Source organism: Macaca fascicularis, chromosome 4 (genome assembly GCF_037993035.2).
Source record: "Macaca fascicularis isolate 582-1 chromosome 4, T2T-MFA8v1.1".
Taxonomy (NCBI): domain Eukaryota; kingdom Metazoa; phylum Chordata; class Mammalia; order Primates; family Cercopithecidae; genus Macaca; species Macaca fascicularis.
In genome coordinates, this window is record NC_088378.1 from 137,659,997 (window position 1) to 137,681,858 (window position 21,862).

Sequence of the window (21,862 nt, forward strand, 5' to 3'; positions counted from 1 at the left end):
CTGAGTTGTGGGGGACAGAGCTAGGGATGGAGGAGACTCAGCCAAGTGGGTTACAAATTCCCAGACTGGAAAGCAGGCGACTTGATGAGGATGGAAATTCGAGAGGAGGGGACCGGCAAAACCGCAGTATAGGGCTGAAGAGCAAGCGTGTGACTCTGGGCCAGGGAGATCCTGGCTGGTGACGTCTGGGAGTTTGGGGGCTTGTGGGGTGGTGAGCCTGGATTCGGGAACAGGACTTGAGGGACCCTCAGAAGGAACCGAATGTCTCAGGAAGCACAGAGTGGCAGCTTTCTCCACCCCATCCATATGTTGGGCTAGGCCGAGCTGACCTGGGTTTGTCTATGCGGTGGGCATCCCTTGCCCATCGCATGTTGGTGGGGAAGGGGTGGGGAGAGTCAGCACTAGAGCCAGCACCAGCCAGGCTGCAGACAGGATGGAGGGGAGGCCTCTAGGGGTGGAGCGTCATCCAGCAGGCGCGTGTCAGGGAGGAAAGGAGAGCTGAGGCTGAGAGAGGACTTTTGTGCACAAGACATGGTGTTGCATCTCCCTCAGTCCTCCCAGCGGCCCCTCAGAGTAAGTCTTACTATCTAGAATTCACACTTGGGAGACGGAGGCGCTAGGACACTCCTATACTTGGCCTAGAGTGTATAGCTGGGCCATGGCCCCGCCGAGAGTCAGGGCCATATGTGTTTGTTTGGTCCATTACACCAGGCAGCCTTCTCTGGAGGGGCTCTGGGACCCCCTTATTTTACTCCCTACTCCCTGGAAGTTTGCTTAAGGGACAAAAGTGGGTGCAGGGTATAGTTGTGGCTCATGCTCACCCAGAGCCTTGGTGTGCCTGGCACCTCATCTTCCCATAGTTCTGGGAGACAGGCTGTGTAAATGCGGGTTGATATCTGTGTAGGTGTGTGGTGTAGACATGGATCGATGCTTGACTGCACATGGGAATGAGTACATGTTTCACAGCTATCACTGCCTCAGCCGTACCCCTCAGCACTCACCACCCCTGTGTGCACTAATGGGGCTCATGCCTCTGGGAGCAGCCCTCAGCCTAGGACCGGCGGAGCTGGAGCATTTATCCCCACGAATGGGACGATGCTGAGGTGTAGTTTACAGGGTCTTCTGGAGGTCCCCAGCAGGACGGAGCCCCACATGTTGGCATTAGTTGACTTCCCCCCCCCCACCTCACCTCCTTGTCCCCTCCTCATGCTTCCTGGCATCACCCCCAATAAAACCCTTGTTCTCAAGTCCTCAGCATCTGCTTGTGGGACTTCTCAGCCTAAGCCAGTGGGTGAATCTGAATACCCATGTGTTTGTGTTAGTGTCACGTTAAATGTGTAGTTGTAGCTATATTGGAAGCATTTATATGTACACCTGTGTTAGAGCATGCATGTGTGTGTAGACGTGTGTAAATTCATGAAGGTCCGTGTGTTTGCTACTCTATGCATGCAGATGTGAATATCTGTGAGTGTCTGTGTGGTGGACTTTGTCTACCCTGGCGTGAGGGAGCTGCTTTAGCAATGTGTGTACCGGTGCTAGAACTGGAGGATTGTGGCTCGGCGGGTGAGTTGTGGAGAGGTGAGGGGGGAGATGAGGAGGACTCTGATTATTTCAACCTTGAAAACTCATTTCAATTACAATTTACAACCTGCAAACAAAGGCTGCAGTCGCCGTAGTAACCATGCTTCCGGGTTTTGATGGAGAAAATCCTCCCTGGATGGTTCCCCAGCTGACTGTCACCCGTGGCGGAGCCAAATGCATCTCTGCCTCACTGTGCCCCGGGACACAATTAGGACATCTTCAAACTGTTGCTGCTGTCACTGCTGCCATGTGTCTGGAATTTGTCTCCTCCAACAGCTCTCAGAAATGCATGTCTTGCTTCCTCCCAGAACTGCAGTGCCCCTGCCTGGTCCTGGGGTTCCTGCCCACCCAAGAGAGGGGATTTTCCCACCCCTTTCCCTCCACTGCCACCTTCCTCCTCTAGACCTGCAGACAGGGAGTCCTTAATCCCTGGTTAGGTCTGGCCAGACAATGGGGGCAGGGCCTGGGTCCCAGGACAGGGGGAAGGAGGCAGGTCAGCGGCTAAATGGAGGAGGGACAGTTCAGGGTACTGAAGACTCTTTTGGACAACCAAAGAGATCTGGGTTCAAGTCCCAGCTCCACCACTTCCCAGCTAGCTCCATCTACAGGTATGTGTCAAACACCTACTCGGTGCCAGGATTCCTGTGAGGCTCTGGGATGTCACCCACCCACCTGCAAACCTTGCTCCCTCCCCTGTGAGGGGGCCAGTGAAGCCTGTCTCCCAGAGCTGTGGGAAGGCAAGGTGCCAGGCACACAATGGCTCTGGGTGAGCATGAGCCACGGCTGCAGAGTCACCTGCTAAGGAGCCGGGTTGGGTGAGGCACAGGCACAACTGCAGCTGCTCATTTAGGCCAGAGCGTCCTGTCTTGTTTAGTGAGGGTTTGTGGTTCCTGCAGTATCCCCCACCCCTCCCCTACATGCTCCGACCCCTGCAGAGGAGTCACCTAGTTTCCTGTGGGGCACAAGGGAAGGGCCTGAGGCATCTGAGGCCAGAGTTGAGGAGTGTGTGGTGTGTGCGTGTGTTTCTGTGTGTGTGTGTGTGTGTATCTGTGTGGTGTGTGTGTGTATCTGTGTGTGTTTATTTCAGTGTATGTCTGTATGTGTGTCTATCTGTGTGTGTCTGTGTATATTATATGTGTATGTATGTATATCTGTGTGTGTGTGTGTGTGTGTGTATGTGTGTGGTGGGCATCCTCACAGCCTGGTCACTTCACTGCACCCCAGTCTTCCCATATGTTACTGGGGCTAGACTTGAGACAAAGTCCAGGAGGCCGCAGCAAGTCGAGAAGTTGCTAGAAGTCCACACTGCTGTGACAGCGCTGGGATGGATGCTCTGTAGGGGCAGCACCCCAGGCCTAGCACTCTGGAGCCCTTCCCCCAGAGCTGCCCTGGGTGGAGGCAGGTTTCCCTGGCGAGGGGGCTCCTGCGGGATGTCCACACTAGCATCCATACTGATGGCTTCGTGACCCTAGAGAAAGCCCGTGGCCCTGAGCCCGAGTGGCCCAGGAGTGGATGCTTCAGCGGGACCCTCTGAGGAGAGGCTGAGGCTAGCCTCGTGGGGGAGGTGTGTTTCCCCAGAGATCCAGCTGGCCTCCAGTGGCTGGGCGCGTCCTTGGCCTGGGAGAGAGCTGCCTTCTCTCTGCAGTGGCCACAGCCTCCCACTCCATCCCTGGTTAATAATTTAGTCTCTCATCCATATGAGATGAGGCTGTGATGGGAGCTGTGGGGGAGTCAAGTAGTGTTTTATGCTTCCTCAGGCTGGAGAGAGCAGGGCCTAGGGGCCTGTGGGGAGCAAGTGTGGGTCCAGGGAGGGTCTTTCCAGGTAACTCTGTCCCAGCCTTCTCTGTGTCCTTTGGGGATGGGATCGTCCATTCTACTTCTCCCTAAGCCCTCATGACCTTGTGATCAGAGGCCTCGGGCAAGGCAGGATGGCGAAGCTGTCTTTCGTGTTCATCCTGTCTGTCTGTGCCTTGGCCTGGAAAAAGTGTTGCTGGTTAGCAAAGCTGGCAGACGTGACCCAAGTCAAGTGCAGCCTGGGATGGAGCAGGGGTGGGGTCTGGAAGCTGGGAGTGCCCATCCTGTCAACCCTGGCTGTGTGACCTGGGCTTCCCCACCAGCCTCAGTTTTCTTGTCTTTAAAATGGCTGTGGGGGCAGATGACCCCCGTGGTCCTGGTGTCCCTAGCATTGTGGTTCCATGGTTTCTACTGTCCACTCAGCAATATGTGAGTACCTACCCTGAGCAAGGCTGAAAATGGGATGTGGTTCTGGCTGGCAGGGTTAATGAGTGACCAGGCCAGCTATCCCCCATCCCCACATCCTTGTGTGGCCGGGATTAGACGGTGTGAAGGGATTAGAGGGTGCAGCAGACCTCAGGGAGAGGCAGTGAGATCCGCTGTACCTTGGGTCTGCCTCCAGGGTATCCAAGGCAGGGGGCTGGACACAGTAACCTCTGGGAAATCACTGCCTCCTGTGGACCCAGCTTAACCCTGGCCTATGGGGGCAGGACGCAGGTGCAGCCGCACACCCTGCTGGCCTCTGGGGAATTGCCTCTGTGCAGTGTGGCATGTGCCCTCTAGCTGAGAGGCACGGGCTAGGAGTAGAGCGATAGGAGGAGTAATTTCCTCGCCTGGCCTCAAGGAAGAAGGCCATGCTGTATGCAGGGGCTGTGGTCTTGGGAGGGGAAGCCAGGCTTGCCTAGCTCTGCCCATCCTCCCCCTTCCTCCTCCCAGCCATCCTCCTGCCCCCATGTCCTCACTTCAGATCCCTGGTCCCCTCCCCACGTTCCTGCCCTCCCGCATCCCTGTGTGGCAGAGTGTGGTGCTCAGGCTTGGAGTTGGAGTACCTGGGTTCACATCGGTTCTTCATGGTCCTGGAATGTTGATGAGCTTTTCTGTGCTCAGGGCTTCAGTTTCTTTTTGAGATGGAGTCTCAGTCTGTCGCTCAGGCTGGAGTGCAATGGTGCAATCCCAGCTCACTGCAACCTCTGCCTCCCAGGTTCACGTGATCCTCGTGCCTCAGCCTCCTGAGTAGCAGGGATTACAGCTACCTCCCATCAGGCCTCTCCAGATGTTCCCAGATAATTTTGGTATTTTGAGTAGAGATGGGGTTTCACTGTGTTGGCCAGGCTGGTCTCGAACTTCTGACCTCAAGTGATCCACCCACCTCAGTCTCCCAAAGTGCTGGGATTACGGGCGTGCCATGCCCAGCTAGTTTCTTCATTCTACAATGGAGTTGATTACACCATAGCATTGTTGTGAGAAATCAATGAGTGAATATACATCAAGAGTTCTGTATAATGCCTGACACATAGCAGGTACTGGTGGAAGTTACTTACTTAATGTTACTGTTGTTATTCAATGTGTTATCTAATATCATGGTTACCCAGGGTCTAGGCCAGGAACCACCTCCCCCTCCACAAAGTTGTCCAGCCCAGGGACCTCCATAGCCCTCTTGGAAGCACCTGTTCTGCCCACTTAGCACATAGGGTACCATGGACGAGCCACCTGCTGGCTGCCAAGTGTTTTCAGTACCTTATCTCATGGAAGCCTCATGGCAGCTCTGTGAGGTGGGATCATGATCCCCTTTTTGCTGACGTGGACAACCAAGGAGGCTGCACAGGGCCCCAGAGCAGAGGTCAGTGGACATGGAGGGGAGGGGAGGAGGATGGGAGGTCAGACCCCAGGTCACAGTGCCTTGGGGAGCCATTGCGGTTAGCAGCGAGGAGTCTATGGGGGCGGGTTTCTCAGTTTGCAGAGTTCACTTATCCTTGCCACTGGGGACAGGAGGGTTGTCCCTGAGGTAGAAGAGGGATGGATGGGAGTGATGGTGACTTCTGGTATCTAGGGTGACTGGAAACCATTGAGGGCAGTCTTTCAGCCTCTCTGGGCCTCAGTTTCCCTACCCATACCCTGGGGGTGAGGGCAACATCCTCTGACTGGAGCGACTGCCCATGGGTGATTGGCTTTAGGGACACTCCCCTCATTGATGGACACAGCTACTGTCCTGGATGTTTCCCAGACTTCGAGAGGGGCAGCTACTCCCAAGATTATCCCAGGCCAGGACTGGGGGAAGGCATCAAGGGCCACAGCCACAGTGAGACCTCTGGGACGCTGCCTTCCAGGGTGACGGGTGACAAGGGAGTCTGCCCTGGATATTCTGGGACCTTGGGTGGCACAGGCATCAGTGGCACAGTGTCCAGGCCGGTGGACTCTCCCATTACACCCATGGGCCTGTCTCCAGATGCCTCCACAGGGCCATCTCCTGGGTGATGGAGCACTGGGCTGGGAGTCAGGAGGCCTGGCCGTGCACAGATGGGCTGTGCCACCTCTCCAGGTGCCAGAGGGTGGTCTGGCTCCCATGACACCACTGTAAGGACAGTGGGCCTCACGAGTGTCCCTGTTCCTGGTGTTTCATTGCAGACCGTGAGCGAATTGGGCAGGATTCAGCTTATGAGCAGGAGGGAAAGGTGCAGTTTGTGATTGATGCCGTGTACGCCATGGGCCACGCGCTGCACGCCATGCACCGTGACCTGTGTCCCGGCCGCGTGGGGCTCTGTCCGCGCATGGACCCTGTAGATGGCACCCAGCTGCTTAAGTACATCCGAAACGTCAACTTCTCAGGTGGGGACGTGGTGCGGACCATGCCTGACCCTGGGTATCCTGGGCCATGCCCGAGGGGAGGGGCCCTTAGGCTCTGTGGGGTGGGAATGGGAGGCCTCTCCCGATGTTTCCAAGAGGTGAAATCTCCCCGGATGTTCCATGAAGGGGTGAGTCAGAGAGGTCTCTGCCCCAGGCTCATCATCCGCCCTGCCTCTGGGTAAAGGCTCTGCAAAGATACCCACCCACCTTTACAGGCATCGCAGGGAACCCTGTGACCTTCAATGAGAATGGAGATGCGCCTGGGCGCTATGACATCTACCAATACCAGCTGCGCAATGACTCTGCCGAGTACAAGGTCATCGGCTCCTGGACTGACCACCTGCACCTTAGAGTAAGTGGGAGGGCAGGGAGTGCGTGGAGAGTCACTCACGCAGTTCCAGCCCCTGGGAGGGGGGCCCAAGGGGAGGCTGCCGCTGATTAGCCCTGACCTCCAGGACTGCTGCTGCCAGGCTGGGGCTTCCTTCCCAGCACCCCCTCCCAGACCTCAGCGGTTCTGAGGCCCCCACCCTGAAATGGAAGACAGGGCAGTCGGAGTTCTGCTGCTATTCTGGTCCCTGCCCCCTCCCTTAGCCTGGGGCCTTCTTGCCTGCTACCCACTGAGGAGGGGATGGGGGAACTCTGGATCGAAGAATTCACACCAGAGTCAAATGGCTCAAAGGCTTTTTGGGTGGGCGGGTGGGGGGCGATGGGGGTGCATGGGGGAATAAGGTGAGGAGAGGAGGGCTGCATTTGAACAGAAGAGGAAGTCTTAGGGCAAACGACCCAGGTCAAACGGTGGGATGTGTGGCACTGACTGGTGAGTAGTGAGCCAGTTGCCAGCTCCCCAGCCCCGTCAAAGCACGATAGAGGGCAGCCATTTTTCTGGGTCCTCTTAGCCACACTTTCCTAGCTCATGGACTGTCCCAGGGATGTGGTGACTTTCCCTTTCGGGCCCTCAGTATCCCAGCAGTGAAACAGAGCAGTGTTTTTGGAGAGAAAGGACCTTTGGTTTGTTCCCCAACAAAGTGCTTGTGGACTTGGTCTGTACCTTGCAAGGGGAAGGGGTGAGCCATAACCGGGGTGGGCCCACTGTGACCCCGTGGATAGACTGGAGAGACTCAGAGACAGGTCCTCATCTGGCCTCCGCCCTCCTTGTCCTGGGATCCTGTGGGTGTTGCATTGAGGCCCCGCTGTCTCCTCTTGTCATAATCTCTTCCATCGAGGAACCCCTCATGCTCTGCTCTTCAAAGCACTCTTGGCCTGCATCTCATTTAGCCCAACCATCTTCTAAGTCAGAGGAAATCTCTCAGGAAACCCAACCCTGGGGAGGCAGAAGGACTCTCCTAAGGCCACACTATGTGGCAGGAACAGCCTGTTCCTAAATGAGGATCCTTGGATTGCTGAGTGGAGAGAGATGGGCACAATGGGGTGTGAGGAGCTCTTGGCAAAGTGGGACAACACCAAATCGATGTGCCTGTCTTGTTTTGGTGCAGTGGGCAGAGCCCCGGGGCCGGGGACTGGAACTCATTAGTGGCAGCAGCTAGCATTTACTGAGTACCTGCTGTGTCCCAGCTGCTGCTCTAAACACATCGCCTTGCTGTGAGGATGACAGCTCTGTGAGGCAGGCAGTTATCCCTATTTTCCAGATGTCCTAACTGAAGGTGGAAGGCAGGGACTGGGCATGTGTGGGTGGCAGTGGGCCCTTCCCCTAAAAGTCCCCTCCCCAGGAATACAAGGCCCCTCCACCGGCCAGACCATCTTCATGGTCCATTCTGATGCAACTCACAATGCCCTCTTAGATCTCCTCACCTGTAAGGTCCGGACAGAGCTGAGGTGGTGGGAGGAGGGAGATGGGGTTGGACTTTAACCATCAACCTTCCCCACTTTCTCCGTGAGTGGCTCAGTTTGGGCTGTGCTGTGAGGGCCACAGAACAGGCAAGGTAGCTGTAACCACTGTCCTGGCCACTGTCCTCCTCCAGGGTCTGAGAGTGTGGCGGCCTCGCGTCACTGGTACCCTGGACCTTTTTGCCTGCTCGGTTATTCTTTCTTAAATTCCACAGAGACCTGCTGGGCCTCTACTATGTGTCAGCCTATGCTGAGGGCTGGAGACACAGCAGGGAAATTAACACAATGCCCCTGCCCTCATGGAGCTGACATTCTCGTGAAATATTAAAAAGTGTATCCATTATGATTTCTAAATGGAGGTGACTCCAAGTAACAAAGGGCAAAGTAGCTTCATATCTACTTTCATTGGATCAGATGAGAAAACAAAGGCTCAGAGAGGAGAAGCCATTTGCTCAAGGACACACAGCCAGATAGCAACAGAACTGTGATCCCAGGACTTGACCTCAGTCACTGCTCTTTCCATTGGAACCACAGCGTTTTCCGGAACACTCATCATCACCCTGTGTCCTCTGGGGAAGGGTCTTTCCCCTGCAGTTGTGCAGCTGCAGTGCACAGGGACCGTCCCACCTCGACATTCCTGCAGGACAGGTTGCACTTGTCCTTGCTCTGTGCCCTTTGGCTTCTGAGATAATCCACATCCTGTCATGCCCAGAACCACAGGACAACCTTCTCCCTTGAGATTTTCTTCCTACTTTGCCATGAGGCATCCCTACCCACCCCACCTTATCCTTTTCCTTTATTCTTTTTTTTTACTTTTTAACATTTTATTTATTTATTTTGAGACAGAATCTTGCTCTGTCGCCAGGCTGGAGTGCAGTGGCGTGATCTTGGCTCACTGAAACCTCCACCTCCCGGGTTCAAGCAATTCTCCTGCCTCAGCCTCCCAAGTAGCTGGGATTACAGGTGCATGCCATCACACCCAGCTAATTTTTGTATTTTCAGAAGAGACGGGGTATCACTGTGTTGGCCAGGCTGGTCTTGATCTCTTGACCTCGTGATCCACCTGCCTTGCCCTCCCAAAGTGCTGGGATTACAGGCCTGAGCTACTGTGCCTAGCCCCTTTTCCTTTATTCTAAAGCCCTCCCCAAACCCCTCTACCAGCTGGTTACACTTTATCAGGAGGTAGCACCCAGTGCAAATGCACCAGTCTAGTCAGGCTTGCTGTGCTCTGAGAGTGAGCTCTTCCTAAGAGATCCTTTATTTAGAACAGTTGCTTTGGATACAGCTCCCAGGTGTAGTCACGTCCCTTTGCCCGATGCCTGAGGCTCTTTTGGGACTTTCACTTTCCGGAATATTGTAGCATATTCAGTGGCGTGTGACAACACTCATGTGGCTCTGTTGCTCACAGCCATTGTGTCTTCAGGGACATGTAACTGTGCGTAGCACTAATTTAGAGCAAGATGTAAAGAAATGCTAACCCCTGAGCACACATTAAGCACCCTCTGATTAAACTTTTGTTCGTTGCTCCCTGCTGAATCCAACTCCATGTGCTGTTTGGCAGAGGTGCCTTGGGCTGGGCCGTAGGGCAGCACATCTTCCACTCCAGTGTGCACAGGAATCAGCTGGGGGGTCTTGCTGCAACGCAGATTCTGAGTTAGTAGGTATGGGATGGCGCTGCAATTTGCCTTTCTAACAAGCTCCTGGGTGAGGCTGCTGCCGCTGCCCTGGGACCACTGAGTAGCAAGGCCTTAGGGGAGTCAGGACTCCTGAGTTCTCTCTGCTCTGCCACTGTTGTTTCCTGTGACTCTAGGTTGTCACTACTGCTTTCTGGGCTCAGTTTCTTCATATGAATCTTGAGAGTTTCAGGTTCAATCAGGATTCCCTGTAGGTCAATTATGTCTGAGTTATGCCAGAGACCTTATTTAACTCCAGCTGTTAGATTCAGTATGTCCCTGTGGGGTCCGGGCAGCTGAACTTTTAGCCAACTAGCTGAGTGATTTGAGTGTGGGGCTACAAGGTGCCACCACCCAGTAGGATGGTCCCAGGCGCAGGGTGGCGTGTTCTGAGGCCTGCTCTACGGTACTGTTATTGCCAGATAGAGCGGATGCACTGGCCGGGGAGCGGGCAGCAGCTGCCCCGCTCCATCTGCAGCCTGCCCTGCCAGCCAGGTGAGCGGAAGAAGACAGTGAAGGGCATGCCTTGCTGCTGGCACTGCGAGCCTTGCACAGGGTACCAGTACCAGGTGGACCGCTACACCTGTAAGACGTGTCCCTACGACATGCGGCCCACGGAGAACCGCACGGGCTGCCGGCCCATCCCCATCATCAAGCTTGAGTGGGACTCACCCTGGGCAGTGCTGCCCCTCTTCCTGGCTGTGGTGGGCATCGCTGCCACGTTGTTTGTGGTGATCACCTTTGTACGCTACAATGACACGCCCATCGTCAAGGCCTCGGGCCGTGAACTGAGCTACGTGCTGCTGGCGGGCATCTTCCTGTGCTACGCCACCACCTTCCTCATGATTGCCGAGCCCGACCTCGGCACCTGCTCGCTGCGCCGAATCTTCCTGGGACTAGGGATGAGCATCAGCTACGCGGCCCTGCTCACCAAGACCAACCGCATCTACCGCATCTTCGAGCAGGGCAAGCGCTCAGTCAGTGCCCCACGCTTCATCAGCCCCGCCTCGCAGCTGGCCATCACCTTCAGCCTCATCTCGCTGCAGCTGCTGGGCATCTGCGTGTGGTTTGTGGTGGACCCCTCCCACTCGGTGGTGGACTTCCAGGACCAGCGGACGCTGGACCCCCGCTTCGCCAGGGGTGTGCTCAAGTGCGACATCTCAGACCTGTCGCTCATCTGCCTTCTGGGCTACAGTATGCTGCTCATGGTCACATGCACCGTGTATGCCATCAAGACACGCGGCGTGCCCGAGACCTTCAATGAGGCCAAGCCCATTGGCTTCACCATGTACACCACCTGCATCGTCTGGCTGGCTTTCATCCCCATCTTCTTTGGCACCTCGCAGTCGGCCGACAAGGTGAGTGGTGGGGGCCGGGGGTGGACAGTGGGTGGGTGAGGGCAGTGAGCAGGGGACAGCCTCCTGAGGCTGGCTGGCCTCTCCCCTGCTCCAGAAATGCCTTCTTTCATGCCTCATTCTGACTTCTCTCCCAGTTGTAAGTTTTCTCTCTGGGTTCTGGGTTTTCTTTCCTCTTTCTCTGTTCGTGCCCCTCTCCCTCTTCTCTCTCCCTCTTTCTCTCTGTCTTGTATCTCCTTTTTTCTCTTCTCCTTCTGTCTCCTTCAGCCCCACTTCACTCCCTCTTTCCATCCTCCCCCGTTCTCCTTCTCCCCTCCTCCTCTCTCTCCCTGTCTCTCCATCCCTGCTGCCCCTACCCCATCTCCTTCCCTTCTTTCCTCCCCCTATTCTCTCACCCCTTCCCCTCCTCTCTCTATTAACCTGGGATGCCATCACCCCTTCCCCTCCTCTCTCTATCAGCCTGGGATGCCATACCCTCCTTCACTCTTCATTCTTTTCTAGACTCCTTTCTCTTACCTCTCTCGCTACTCAACCCTGTCTTCCTTTTGGTTCACTCCTCTCTTCTCCCTCCTCCATCTATCCCTCACAGGATCCCCATGGGACCCTTCCCCTCTCCCCAGCCCCAAGCTGCCCTGGGAGCCCAAAGACTAGGGGCTGGCAGAGGGCCTTTCCTTCCCTTGGCTGGAGTTGCAGAGTGGCTACCTCTGTCTCCTGTTGGCCTGTTCTGAGGACCTGGGCACACCCCAAGAGACCTGTATGCTTGGCTCACATCCCAGTCCTGGTGCTGGCTGAGTGACTTGGGGGTTTTATCTTGAAGGACTGGGAGTCACTGAAGGCAGGGGCGTCAATGTGAACCAAGGACCCCAGGTCTTGGTCTGATCTCCATGTATAAGTGTGGGATCTGGGCAAGTCAGTTGGCCTCCCTAGCCTCAGTTTCTTCATCAGTAAATTGGGGCCATGTCCCTTTCCCTGCAGTCCTTCCAGGTATTGTCACAATCACATGACACAATGGGTGCACAAACAGTTAATACAGTGTAAGGAGTGTGGCGCTGAGGAAGCCAGAGGAGTAGGGAACGAGATCAGAGAGGTGACAGGCCAGATGGTGGCGATAACATTGGCTTTTACCACGAGTGAGAAGAGAGGCTGCTGCAGGCTTCTGAGCAGGTGAGGGTGCTGTCTGATGTAGGTTGAAAAGGACCCCCTGGCTGCCAGGAGCAGCTGTGAGAAGGTCACTGTCATGCTCTGCAGGTGAGGGTGTCCCCAGCAGATGCAGTGGGGAGTGGGGGAGTCTGGGCCTGTCTGGAGACTGGCTGGCCAGGTTTCCAATGGATGGCATTGGGTGGGAGACCAGGAGAGAGTCAAGGAGAACACCATGCTTTGAGGCCTGAGCAATCAGGAAGGAAGGAGTTTCCCATGCTAAGGAAGAGAAGACAATGAGAGGAGCCTGTGAGGGGGCAGAAGGGGTCCTTTGGACATGCTAAGTTTGGGATGTTCATTAGACATCCAAATGCAGCTGCCAAGTCAGTGGTTGAATATAGGAGTCTGGAGTTCAGGGGCAAGTTCTGGGCTGGAGACATATCTGAGGAGTCGTCAGCTTGAGGCTGGCATCTAAAGCTGTGAGCCCATGGCTGGGCATGGTGGCTCATGCCTGTAATCCCAGCACTTTGGGAGGCTGAGGCGGGTGGATCACCTGAGGTCAGGAGTTCGAGACCAGCCTGACCAACATGGTGAAACCCTGTCTCTAGTAAAAATACAAAAAAGTAGCCAGACAAGGTGGCTTATGCTTGTAGTCCAGGCTATTCAGGAGGCTGAGGCAGGAGAAATGCTTGAACTTGGGAGACAGAGATTGCAGTGAGCTGAGATTGCGACACTGCACTCCAGCCTGGGTGACAGAGTGAGACTCCATCTAAGGAAAGGAAAAGAGAGGAGAGGGGAGGGGAGGGGAGGGGAAGGGAAAGAAGGGGAGAGGAGGGGAGCTGTGAGCACCAGTCTGAACTCCCAGGGATGCCTAGTTTTCAGTGAGGCAGCAGCCAAATCTGCCATGGGATGGGGTGCTTGTCATGTGGAGACACTTTACCTAACGGCTGTTAGGCCCCATGGCAGCTGGTGAGGTCTCATCATCTCCTGCTTACAGATGAGGACAGAGGGGCACAGAGAGGGGGAGTGACTTGCCTTGGTGGCACAGCTGGACTTGACCCCACTTTGTCTAACTTAGGAGCACCCCCCTCATCCTGAGCACACCCTTCCCCCTGCAGCTCTGGGATACCTCACGCCCTGGGACTCCTTGGTAGGTGCCTACCTCTTTTCCAACAGCTCCTCAAGGGTCATCTTCCAATAGGGGTCCTGTGGGGGGCCCTAAGAGGTAGACCTTGGGGCTGGCAGTGAGTGTCCTAAGATCTGAGATCTGACACTGAGCCTGCTTCAGCAGGGGGATCCCACCTTGCATGTCTGAGCCAAGCAGCCGCCATGCAGCCATGGCGCCCAACCCGTGCTGTGAGCTGGGTCTCTGGCCTCCACCAGGCCTGCTGTGGGAGGCCCTCCCTGCTGAGTATAGGTGCAGGCAGAGGCCCTCATGCCTCTCAGTGCTCATGGGCCTGTGGAGCCAGCGGGGAGGCCATCCCATACCCCAGGAGGCTGGCAGCTTGAGAAATTACCCTCAACAATACCAGGAGGCCCCTTCCCACACCTCCTCAGGGAGTGAAGGTACCTGGCTGGGAGGCCCACACGTGACGGTTAAGCCCCTCCCTCCACCTTGCCATAATTCCCCTGGCTGCCTTCCAGCAGCCCACTCCCCAGTGGGGTCCCTGTCATCCCAGGATATCAGGCCCTCTGGTCTCCAGATGTTGCAGCCCAGCCCCCCAACTCAGCCTTCCTACCCTTTGCAATCTCTCCAGGTGACCTACCAGCCTCTGATTCCTGCCTTTTTAGGAGGCTCCCCCAGCCAGCCGTGATGATGAAGGGAGTCCCTGAGATGATCAGTTCATAGGCCCAGAGAGGGACAGGGACTTGTCCCAGGTCATATGACAGGCTGGCCTCACACTGGGTGCTCTCTCCCTGGTGTCCCAGGACATCGGACATATACCTCTCCCACTCTGGGCCTCTGAATGGGAGGGGGCAGAGGAGATGTGCTCTGAAGTTCCTGCAGTTCAGGCTACCAGGCTTCTTAGAGACTCAGGCAACCCGGGGCTGTGTCTGGGCCATGTCATGCCGAGTTGCAAGATGTCCCAGTGCAAGCTGCAGGTCTGGCTGCTAAGTGTGTGTGTTTGCATGTAGATCAAGCGGGGTGTGGCTGTTGTCAGGAGTTGTGGTATGCCTGCAGAAGTGTGTGTGTATAGACGTGTGTGTGCCTTTTTGTGCATGTACATGCTCAGTGATGCATGTGTGGTGTGTGTGTGCACGGGTGTGTGCCCATGTGCATGCAGATTGAGTGGGGATGGGTTGATGGGTGTGCTGAGGGGTATGTAGCTGCTGGTGTGTGTATGGATGTGTAGGTTGAGTATATGTGCCCAGGAGTGTGCACACAGTGTGCAGATGTGTGAGTACAAATGTTAGTGAGTGTGTGCAGGTGGATGTGTGTAAGTACATTTGTGTCTATGTATATGTGCCCATGTGTGAAGGTGTATGTGTGTGTGTGTGTGAGCCCAGCTGAGTCAGATGTAAGTGTGCAGCTGTGAGGTCAGGTGTATGTGTCAATGCAGGTATGTACGTGTATATTGATGTGTGTGTGTGAGCAGGCATGCATGTATGCACACACGCACTTGCACACTCCCCGAGGGTTCAGGTGCTGGCACAGAGTGAAGCTGTCTGTGCCGCTCTGGTGAGCAGGCGGCTGGATTTCCCAGCCTTAGCCCGGATTTCCAGGGCTTAACACCGCAGCCATTTGGCATTACACTGAGCGGGCTTTCTCCACTACGTGGAGTTACTGCTCAGTCATGCTTGGGCGGGATGTGGCTGCAGAGGCAATCAGGGTGTGGGGAAGTTTATTTGTCTGGTTTGTACAGATTCGGAGGATCTTGGTTCCTATCAGGGTCAGCCTGCAGAAGCACAAGGCAGGCAGAGCTCCTTGGTGCCCCCACCGGGGCCCCTCAAACCCTGTACCCCCAGGCCTAGCACGAAAGCAGGAAATTCATCATCCACATCTACAGCTGCCCCTTCCTGCGCCCTTTCCTTACCCCAGGTGTCCTCTGCCCTCCTGCATCCAACTCAGCTCAGACAAGCTCCTTCACTGTGGGGAGCACATGACTAGTGAGGTTGAATGCAGGATTCCTCACGGAGGACGGAGTGCAGCGGGGGCCCATCCACACAGGGGAGCAGGGATGGTGGGAGTTCAGGCACCAGCAGGCTAAGAGGCGGGTGGGTGAGAGAGGAGGGGAGATCGTAGCCCGAAGGCCGCCTCTCACTCTGCCTCCCTTTAAGACCTTCTTGGTGCCTGGGTTCAGCCCCTCAGGAGTGCCTGCTGGGGTCTAGACCACTGTTTCTCTGATAAGGGTTAACCTGCTACCACCTCCTGGTGGCCATGTGTGCCTTCACAGAATAGGGCTCCAGAAACAATGTCTGAGCCAGAGGCAGGTTCCCATGGTGGGGCTCAAATTCCACACCCTGGGGCAAGGATCGGAACTGACGGTGTACAGGGCCCCCGCTTCTGCTGTGTACAGGGCCTACCTCCCAGCTGGGGATGGCTACAGGAGCCCCCAGGGCCCATGCTGGGAGGGAGGGTTCTGATCTGTTTATTGCCCTTGAATTTTGTTTGCAGAAAGGCTCCTAGGCTGAAAAACAAAATAGAACAGAACACCAATGACTGTGCCCATGTGTTCAGAGTTGACTATATCATTTTCAGCGCCCAGCACAAAATGGAAACGCAGAGCCCACTGTTCAGAAATTATCCACAATTCAATATGGTGGCAGCAGGACCTTAAACCAAGAGCTAGGCACAGGCCCCTGGGTGAGTGCACAGGTTGTGCACTCAGCGCTGGCCCTGCCTGTGTTCATGGAGGGGCGTCTGGTGCCCAAAGAGGGGAGGAAACTTGTTAACATCCCACGGTGGGCTGGGGCAGAGTAGAATCTGGAACCCAGGACACTGACCCTCAATATAAAACTGTGTCCCCTGCAAGTGTTCCTCTGCCCAGAGGAGGGCCTCTATCCCTGGTCCCACCAACTCCATGTGGGCCCAATTGCACTCCACCCATCAACAAGGAGCAAAGGGTCTAAGATGGGGGTCTCACCTGGAACACAACCCCTATTCCCAAGAACCCCTAGTGTGAGAGGAGAGCCAGCCCTGCCCTCAGGGAACTCTGATGTAATGAGGGAGAGGGAGACACACCTTGTCCCCAGGGAACTCCCAGTCCCATGGTGAAGACCCAGATGACAAGCCTCTTCTCCATTAGCCCGAGACTCTATGATATTCCCAAGCGTCTGTTTTAATGCTCTGGAGCCTGTTCCTGCCCTCTCACTCTGGCCACCAGCCCCATCTCGGGCGGGAGAGGTGTCCAGCATGCCCCCGCCGGCTGGTCATGACCTTTCCCTCCAGGAGAGCTCCGTGCCCACGGGTGAGAGTTAAGTGGTGTCTGAGGATGGAGGCCTGTCTGTGTCTGGAGGGGCGCGTGCTCACCGGGGGACAGGCTTTCATTTCCCCTGGGCCTGTGACATTTTCCTGAACCAGTGGCCGCGCTCGGCCTCCTTCCCCTCGGAGCTCTGCCTGACCTGGGCCACACCAGCCTGGAGGCTGCACTTTGAGGAGTGTCAGCGCCTTGGCTTGGGCACATCATGGCTGTCCGGTCATGCCTCCGTGTCCCCCATGTCTCTTCTCTTCAGTTTCACCTCAGTGCCTGCAGTCACTAAAAGCAAGTTCCACATGGCTTCACAGTCTGTGCTTGGGGTACCCTCATGGTTTAGGTGAGGTAACTGCTTTCATCCCATTACACTGAGGGAAAAACTGAGGCCCACAGAAGGGCAGGATTCTCCTTTTAGGCCCTACAGCTTCTCCAGTCCCTCTCCCAAAGGTGGGAAACCCAGGACAGGGTGGCTGGGTTTCCCTGGAAGGTCATCCCATCCAGTGTCATGAGGCATTTATGGAGGGGTGTGCAAGGGACAGGGAGGAATATAAGAACTGGAAAACCCGGTCCTTACACGGGGGGTACTGCCAGATGAGGCCAGGGCCCCTGTGCCTTCAGGAAACAACTCCAGACCTGTGTCCACACTGCCGGTCTGGCTAGAAGAAACGAAGGGTGTCATGGGGGCCCATAGAGTTGGGGGTCAGGAGAGGCTTCCTGGAGGAGGTGACACATCAGCCACGTACCAGGGCAGGACCCAGGCCCAGAAAGCAGATTTGGGGAAGAGCATTTCCTGCTTCCTTCGTGCCCAGACCCAGGAGGCCTAGCCTGGGTCTCCTTTGCTCCCACCTTGGCTGAGGTGGTTCAGAGGGGCGGCTGAGGCCTGGAGGACCTGGAGGAAGGGAGAGGCAGGGAGGGGAATCCCAGACAGGGACAGTGGGAATTGCCGAGCCCTGCCTGGAAGGCCCTACTATTGTAAAATGGATTATCCGACACCCAGATTAATGGGCTTTCATTTTGCTAAACATCTGTCACCGTTAGTGCTGGTGAACGAGCATGAAATGAGCTCTGACTGCTGCCACCACCGTATCGTGATGGGTGCCAGGGATCCCGTGCTCTGCACTGGGGACCATTGGGGGGCAGTCATTGAATGGGGGCCTGGTCTGAGGGGCTGTGATGTGGCCACTGGGTGTTGTTCCAAAGCACCAAGGGGTGCTCCTGTCACCCTCAGCCCTGAGAAGGGCCGGCTGTGGTCTCCTGAGAGCCTCTCCTCAGGCACGCCTCCTCCACATAGCAAATAACAGCAGTAACCTGAATTGGCACTTACCATGTGCCAGATGTTTTCCACACTTTTAAAACATTTATTAAGTCACTTAATTCTCACAACAGCTGTAGGTGGTAAGGACTATCATTATCATGCCCATATCATACATGAGGAAACTGAGGCACGAGAATGTGACGTGTCCGATATCACACAGCTGGAAGTAGTGAGCCAAGATTTGAATGCAGAAACCCTGGTCTGCAGTCCCAGCTCCAAGCCACGACTCCCTTCTGCCTGAAGGCAGCGGGATGCAGGGTGGGGTCCCCAGGTGCGTCTCTGGGTGGGAACTGGCGGAGGTCAGGGCTCACACGGGGTGGAGCCTGCTCTGATGCCGCCCTGCCCTCCGCCAGCTGTACATCCAGACGACGACGCTGACCGTCTCGGTGAGTCTGAGCGCCTCGGTATCCCTGGGAATGCTCTACATGCCCAAGGTCTACATCATCCTCTTCCACCCGGAGCAGAACGTGCCCAAGCGCAAGCGCAGCCTCAAAGCCGTGGTCACGGCGGCCACCATGTCCAACAAGTTCACTCAGAAGGGCAACTTCCGGCCCAACGGCGAGGCCAAGTCCGAGCTCTGCGAGAACCTCGAGGCCCCAGGTGAGTGCCTGGTCCTGTTCCGCCCCCTCGGGCCCCAGGCCCCGCTCCTTTTGCAGCAGGTCGGCTGAGCTCCTGCCCCACCCCGCCGCTCCCTACCCCGATGCCCCATCCTGGGGAGGCGGTGGGGGAACCCTGAGGCTACAGGTGGGAGCCAGCCTCTCAGGGAGAGCCCTGAGGCACTACATTAGAGCCGGTTCTGTCCTGCCCCTCCTGGTGGCCTGGAGAGAACCGCAAGGTTTCCCCAGCCTGTGCCCTAGTAGCACCCTTCCAGGCATCTGTGCCCCACCCCAAGGCAGGCCACCAGGGGGCGCCTGGGCCCTGAGGGTGAGCGGGACCCCAGGATTTCCCTGTGCTGGGGCACGGGTCTCCACCTGTGCCCTTTCAGCCCTTCTGGGAGAAGGGGTCGTCCCAGGGGCCCTGCACACTGGCCCTTTGGTAACCTGGTTGGGTGGGAGTGGCCCTGGGCAGCTGTAACACCCAGCTTGGCTTTTTTCGGCCATCTCCTAGCAGGCACCTGGGCAATAGGGATCCGGGACATGAACTGGCCAGGACCGGTGAGTGAGGGCAGGGTGAGGCAGAGGGACCTACAGAACTGCCTAGCGGTGCTCAGGTAGCCGCCTGTCTGGGGGACTGTCTGAGGAGACCCAGCAGGAGAGGGTCATCCTTTGTGGTGGGGGAGGGCACCAGGCAGGGACCTCGGCGGCTGAGGGGCAGGCCTGCAGTCTGGAGCTGGCCAGGACAGGTCCCTTCAGGGCTGGTTACAGAGCAGTGCCACCATCTTTGCCAACTCCCCTCTTCCTCAGAGATCTGCCTGTGCTCCCCTGTTTTGGAGAGTATACCAGCTTCTGACACCCTCCCCTCTCTGATCAATGCCCCTTATGCCTGTGTGTTCCCTTTCCCTGCCCTGTGACCTCTGGTTCTTTCCAGTCCTCCTCCTCCCCATAGAACACCAGCTTCTCCCCACCTACGACTCTGGGGTTCCCTTCAGGTGTCATGCTGGCCCCCATACAGAGCAGGGAAGGAACAGAGGGGCCCATGGGACTCCTACCTTTGGCCTTCCATGTCTACCTGGATGTCCAGAAACCCCAGATGAAGCCCTGACCAGGCCTTTCTGCCTGACTGGGGATCTCGTCCCCGCTTCAGTTTTCCTCCTTCCCGTGGAGACCTCCCTTCTCAGGTCCCAGGTCCCGTTCCCTCCAGGCCCCCTCTCTGCTGCGTGCAAGAGCAGGTCTGTCAGATGTGCTTTTCCCCAGTGCTCCTGAGAGTTAGTGGGTATTAGCCTTTCCTGGAGGTGACACCCTGACCTCAAAGGGTGACACCGTGGGTGCTGTGACAGGGCAGAGGGCCCCATAAAGGGTGGGGCCCTCACGGAGAGCTCTGATGGCTCAGTACTGGTCCTCTGCCTCTGCTCCAGCCAGTCACCTGGGAACATGGGACAATTACCCACTCCTGCCAGAGAAGGAGGGGTGTGGAGGCCTGGGGAGGGAGACCCCGTATCCCCAGGTCCCTGCTTCCTGCCCAGAGGAGCCTGGGGGCCTCCAGGCTGTGGAGCAGCCCCCACGGGGCTCAATTCCAGCTGCTCTGGGGTTGGGAGGGACCGAGGGGTCTGTGGTCACCAGATCCCCTGCAGGCCTTGGCATCCTCCCCCCTGAAAATCTTAGGGGCTTCCATGGTAGGGAAGTTAGGGAGCCCCTCTCCCTACCTCCTATGTGAAGGCCAGTGGCCAGCACCCTGTGCCCCCATTGTCTCTCAGCTCAGTGACAACAGAGGCCATGGAGGCACCAGGCAGGAGCCAGGTGATTAATTCTGGGGGCAGCCGGACGGTGGGGGTGTGAGCAGGAGGAGTGGAAAGGTGTCACTCCTGTGGAACAGGGACATTTTTCACTCTGTCACTGGCAGGCTACGTATCTTTAAACAAACAACAGAATAAATAATTCAGGGGCCTGATTGCAGGCAGACTGGGTGCGGAGACAAGGGGCGACAAATGGGGGCTGTCAACTGGCGCCTAGCACTGCCTGGCTAATTGTTATCTGTGCCTCCGGCAACTGAAAACCAGCAGCCAGGGCCTGTGGTCAGCACCGGGTGGGCTCAGGGCCTCGGCCCGTATTCCTCGGCCTTCCCTTCATACTGAGAGTGTGCCGGGGGTGTTGCTGTCCCTATCTGGTCCCCACTGCTGGAGTAATTCCAGCCCTGTCCTTCTGCCTAGCATGCTGCAGGATTTAAAGAGTGTTTCTGTTCACCTCTTGGCTGACCCCACGTGGTGTTTATTATCACCCCATCTTACAGATGAGAGAATCTCGGCTCTGAGAAGGTCAGTTTGTTAGAAGGGCCACATGGCAGGTGTCGAGATTCCCCCATAGCATTGCAGGCAGGACTGGACCCCAAGTTTCCTGACTTCTGGCCAGAGCCTTTCCCTTGGAGCCTCACTGTCAGCTCGTGGGGGCCCTGGGCAGACTCACGGCTCCCGTTTTCCAGATGGTGAGACTGAGTCTTGGGTGAAGGGCTCCCCAGCTTCTGGAACCTGTGAGCTGGGTTTTCTAGGGCAGACAGGTGGGGCATTAGAGGAGAGCAGAGGCCCTGCGGTCCTTCCTCTCCACACTTTCTCTAGTCTGCAGCTGCCACTGCTGCCCCTCAGCTGCCCTCAGGCTTGCATCCCCTGCAGTCAATGGAGATTTTGTTGTGGCTGCTGAGAGTTTTTTTCACCTCTGAACCAGGGTTTTACAGGCTTGGAAGCTGAGTTTTATCAGTTCCCCCAGGGGGTGACGGAGCCCTGGGAAGTTGATTCTCACCAGCCTGGCCTGCTGTGATTCACATAGCCACTGCTGCGCGTTTTCTGACCATGGGGGATAGAATGGAGTGAAGATGTTGGGGGCAGTTGGAAGCCCCTCAGGAGAAGTAGTTTAGGCAAAAAGACCACTTGCTGAAGTTACAGGCAGGGAAACTGAGACCCAGCAAAGAAGGGGAAGAGTTGCCTGAGGCTCAGAGAGAGTGTGAGGCCGCCCTGCAACTAGAATCTCAGTTCCTGCCCTCAGGGTGCTGATCTGCGCTGATCTCCCTCTCACACCTCCTGCCATCCCAGGCCACCTCCTGGATGCTGCCCCCCCGAAACGGACCTTGACCTGTCCTGTGGTCCCTCTGCCCTCTGCCCTCTTGGTCATCCAGAACCCTGGAAGGTCATGGGTCCTTTCAGAGGTGAAGGTGGGAATTCTTCATGAGCTGTAAGGTGTCATGCTGTGTTCTTATTCTTTTTTTGGATGTTGTGGCACCATTTTCTTCCATTGGTAGCTATCCAGGTAGCACCTA

General features: G+C 56.4%; 1 protein-coding gene across 13 annotated transcripts in view; it reads left to right on the plus strand.

Moving 5' to 3' along the window:
• Positions 1-21,862, plus strand: part of GRM4 (glutamate metabotropic receptor 4) — a 127,137-nt gene that overhangs the window by 102,372 nt on the left and 2,903 nt on the right. For 8 of the 13 annotated variants that reach the window (XM_065544139.1, XM_074038353.1, XM_015448844.3 and 5 more), the window contains 4 exons: positions 6,001-6,201; positions 6,435-6,571; positions 10,160-11,095; positions 18,313-18,559. In XM_065544139.1, the coding sequence (XP_065400211.1) occupies positions 6,001-6,201; positions 6,435-6,571; positions 10,160-11,095; positions 18,313-18,559 (1,521 nt within the window). The remainder of the gene's footprint in view (positions 1-6,000; positions 6,202-6,434; positions 6,572-10,159; positions 11,096-18,312; positions 18,560-21,862) is intronic. The other 5 variants (XM_015448845.4, XM_074038360.1, XM_074038355.1 and 2 more) reach the window with 1 other exon arrangement.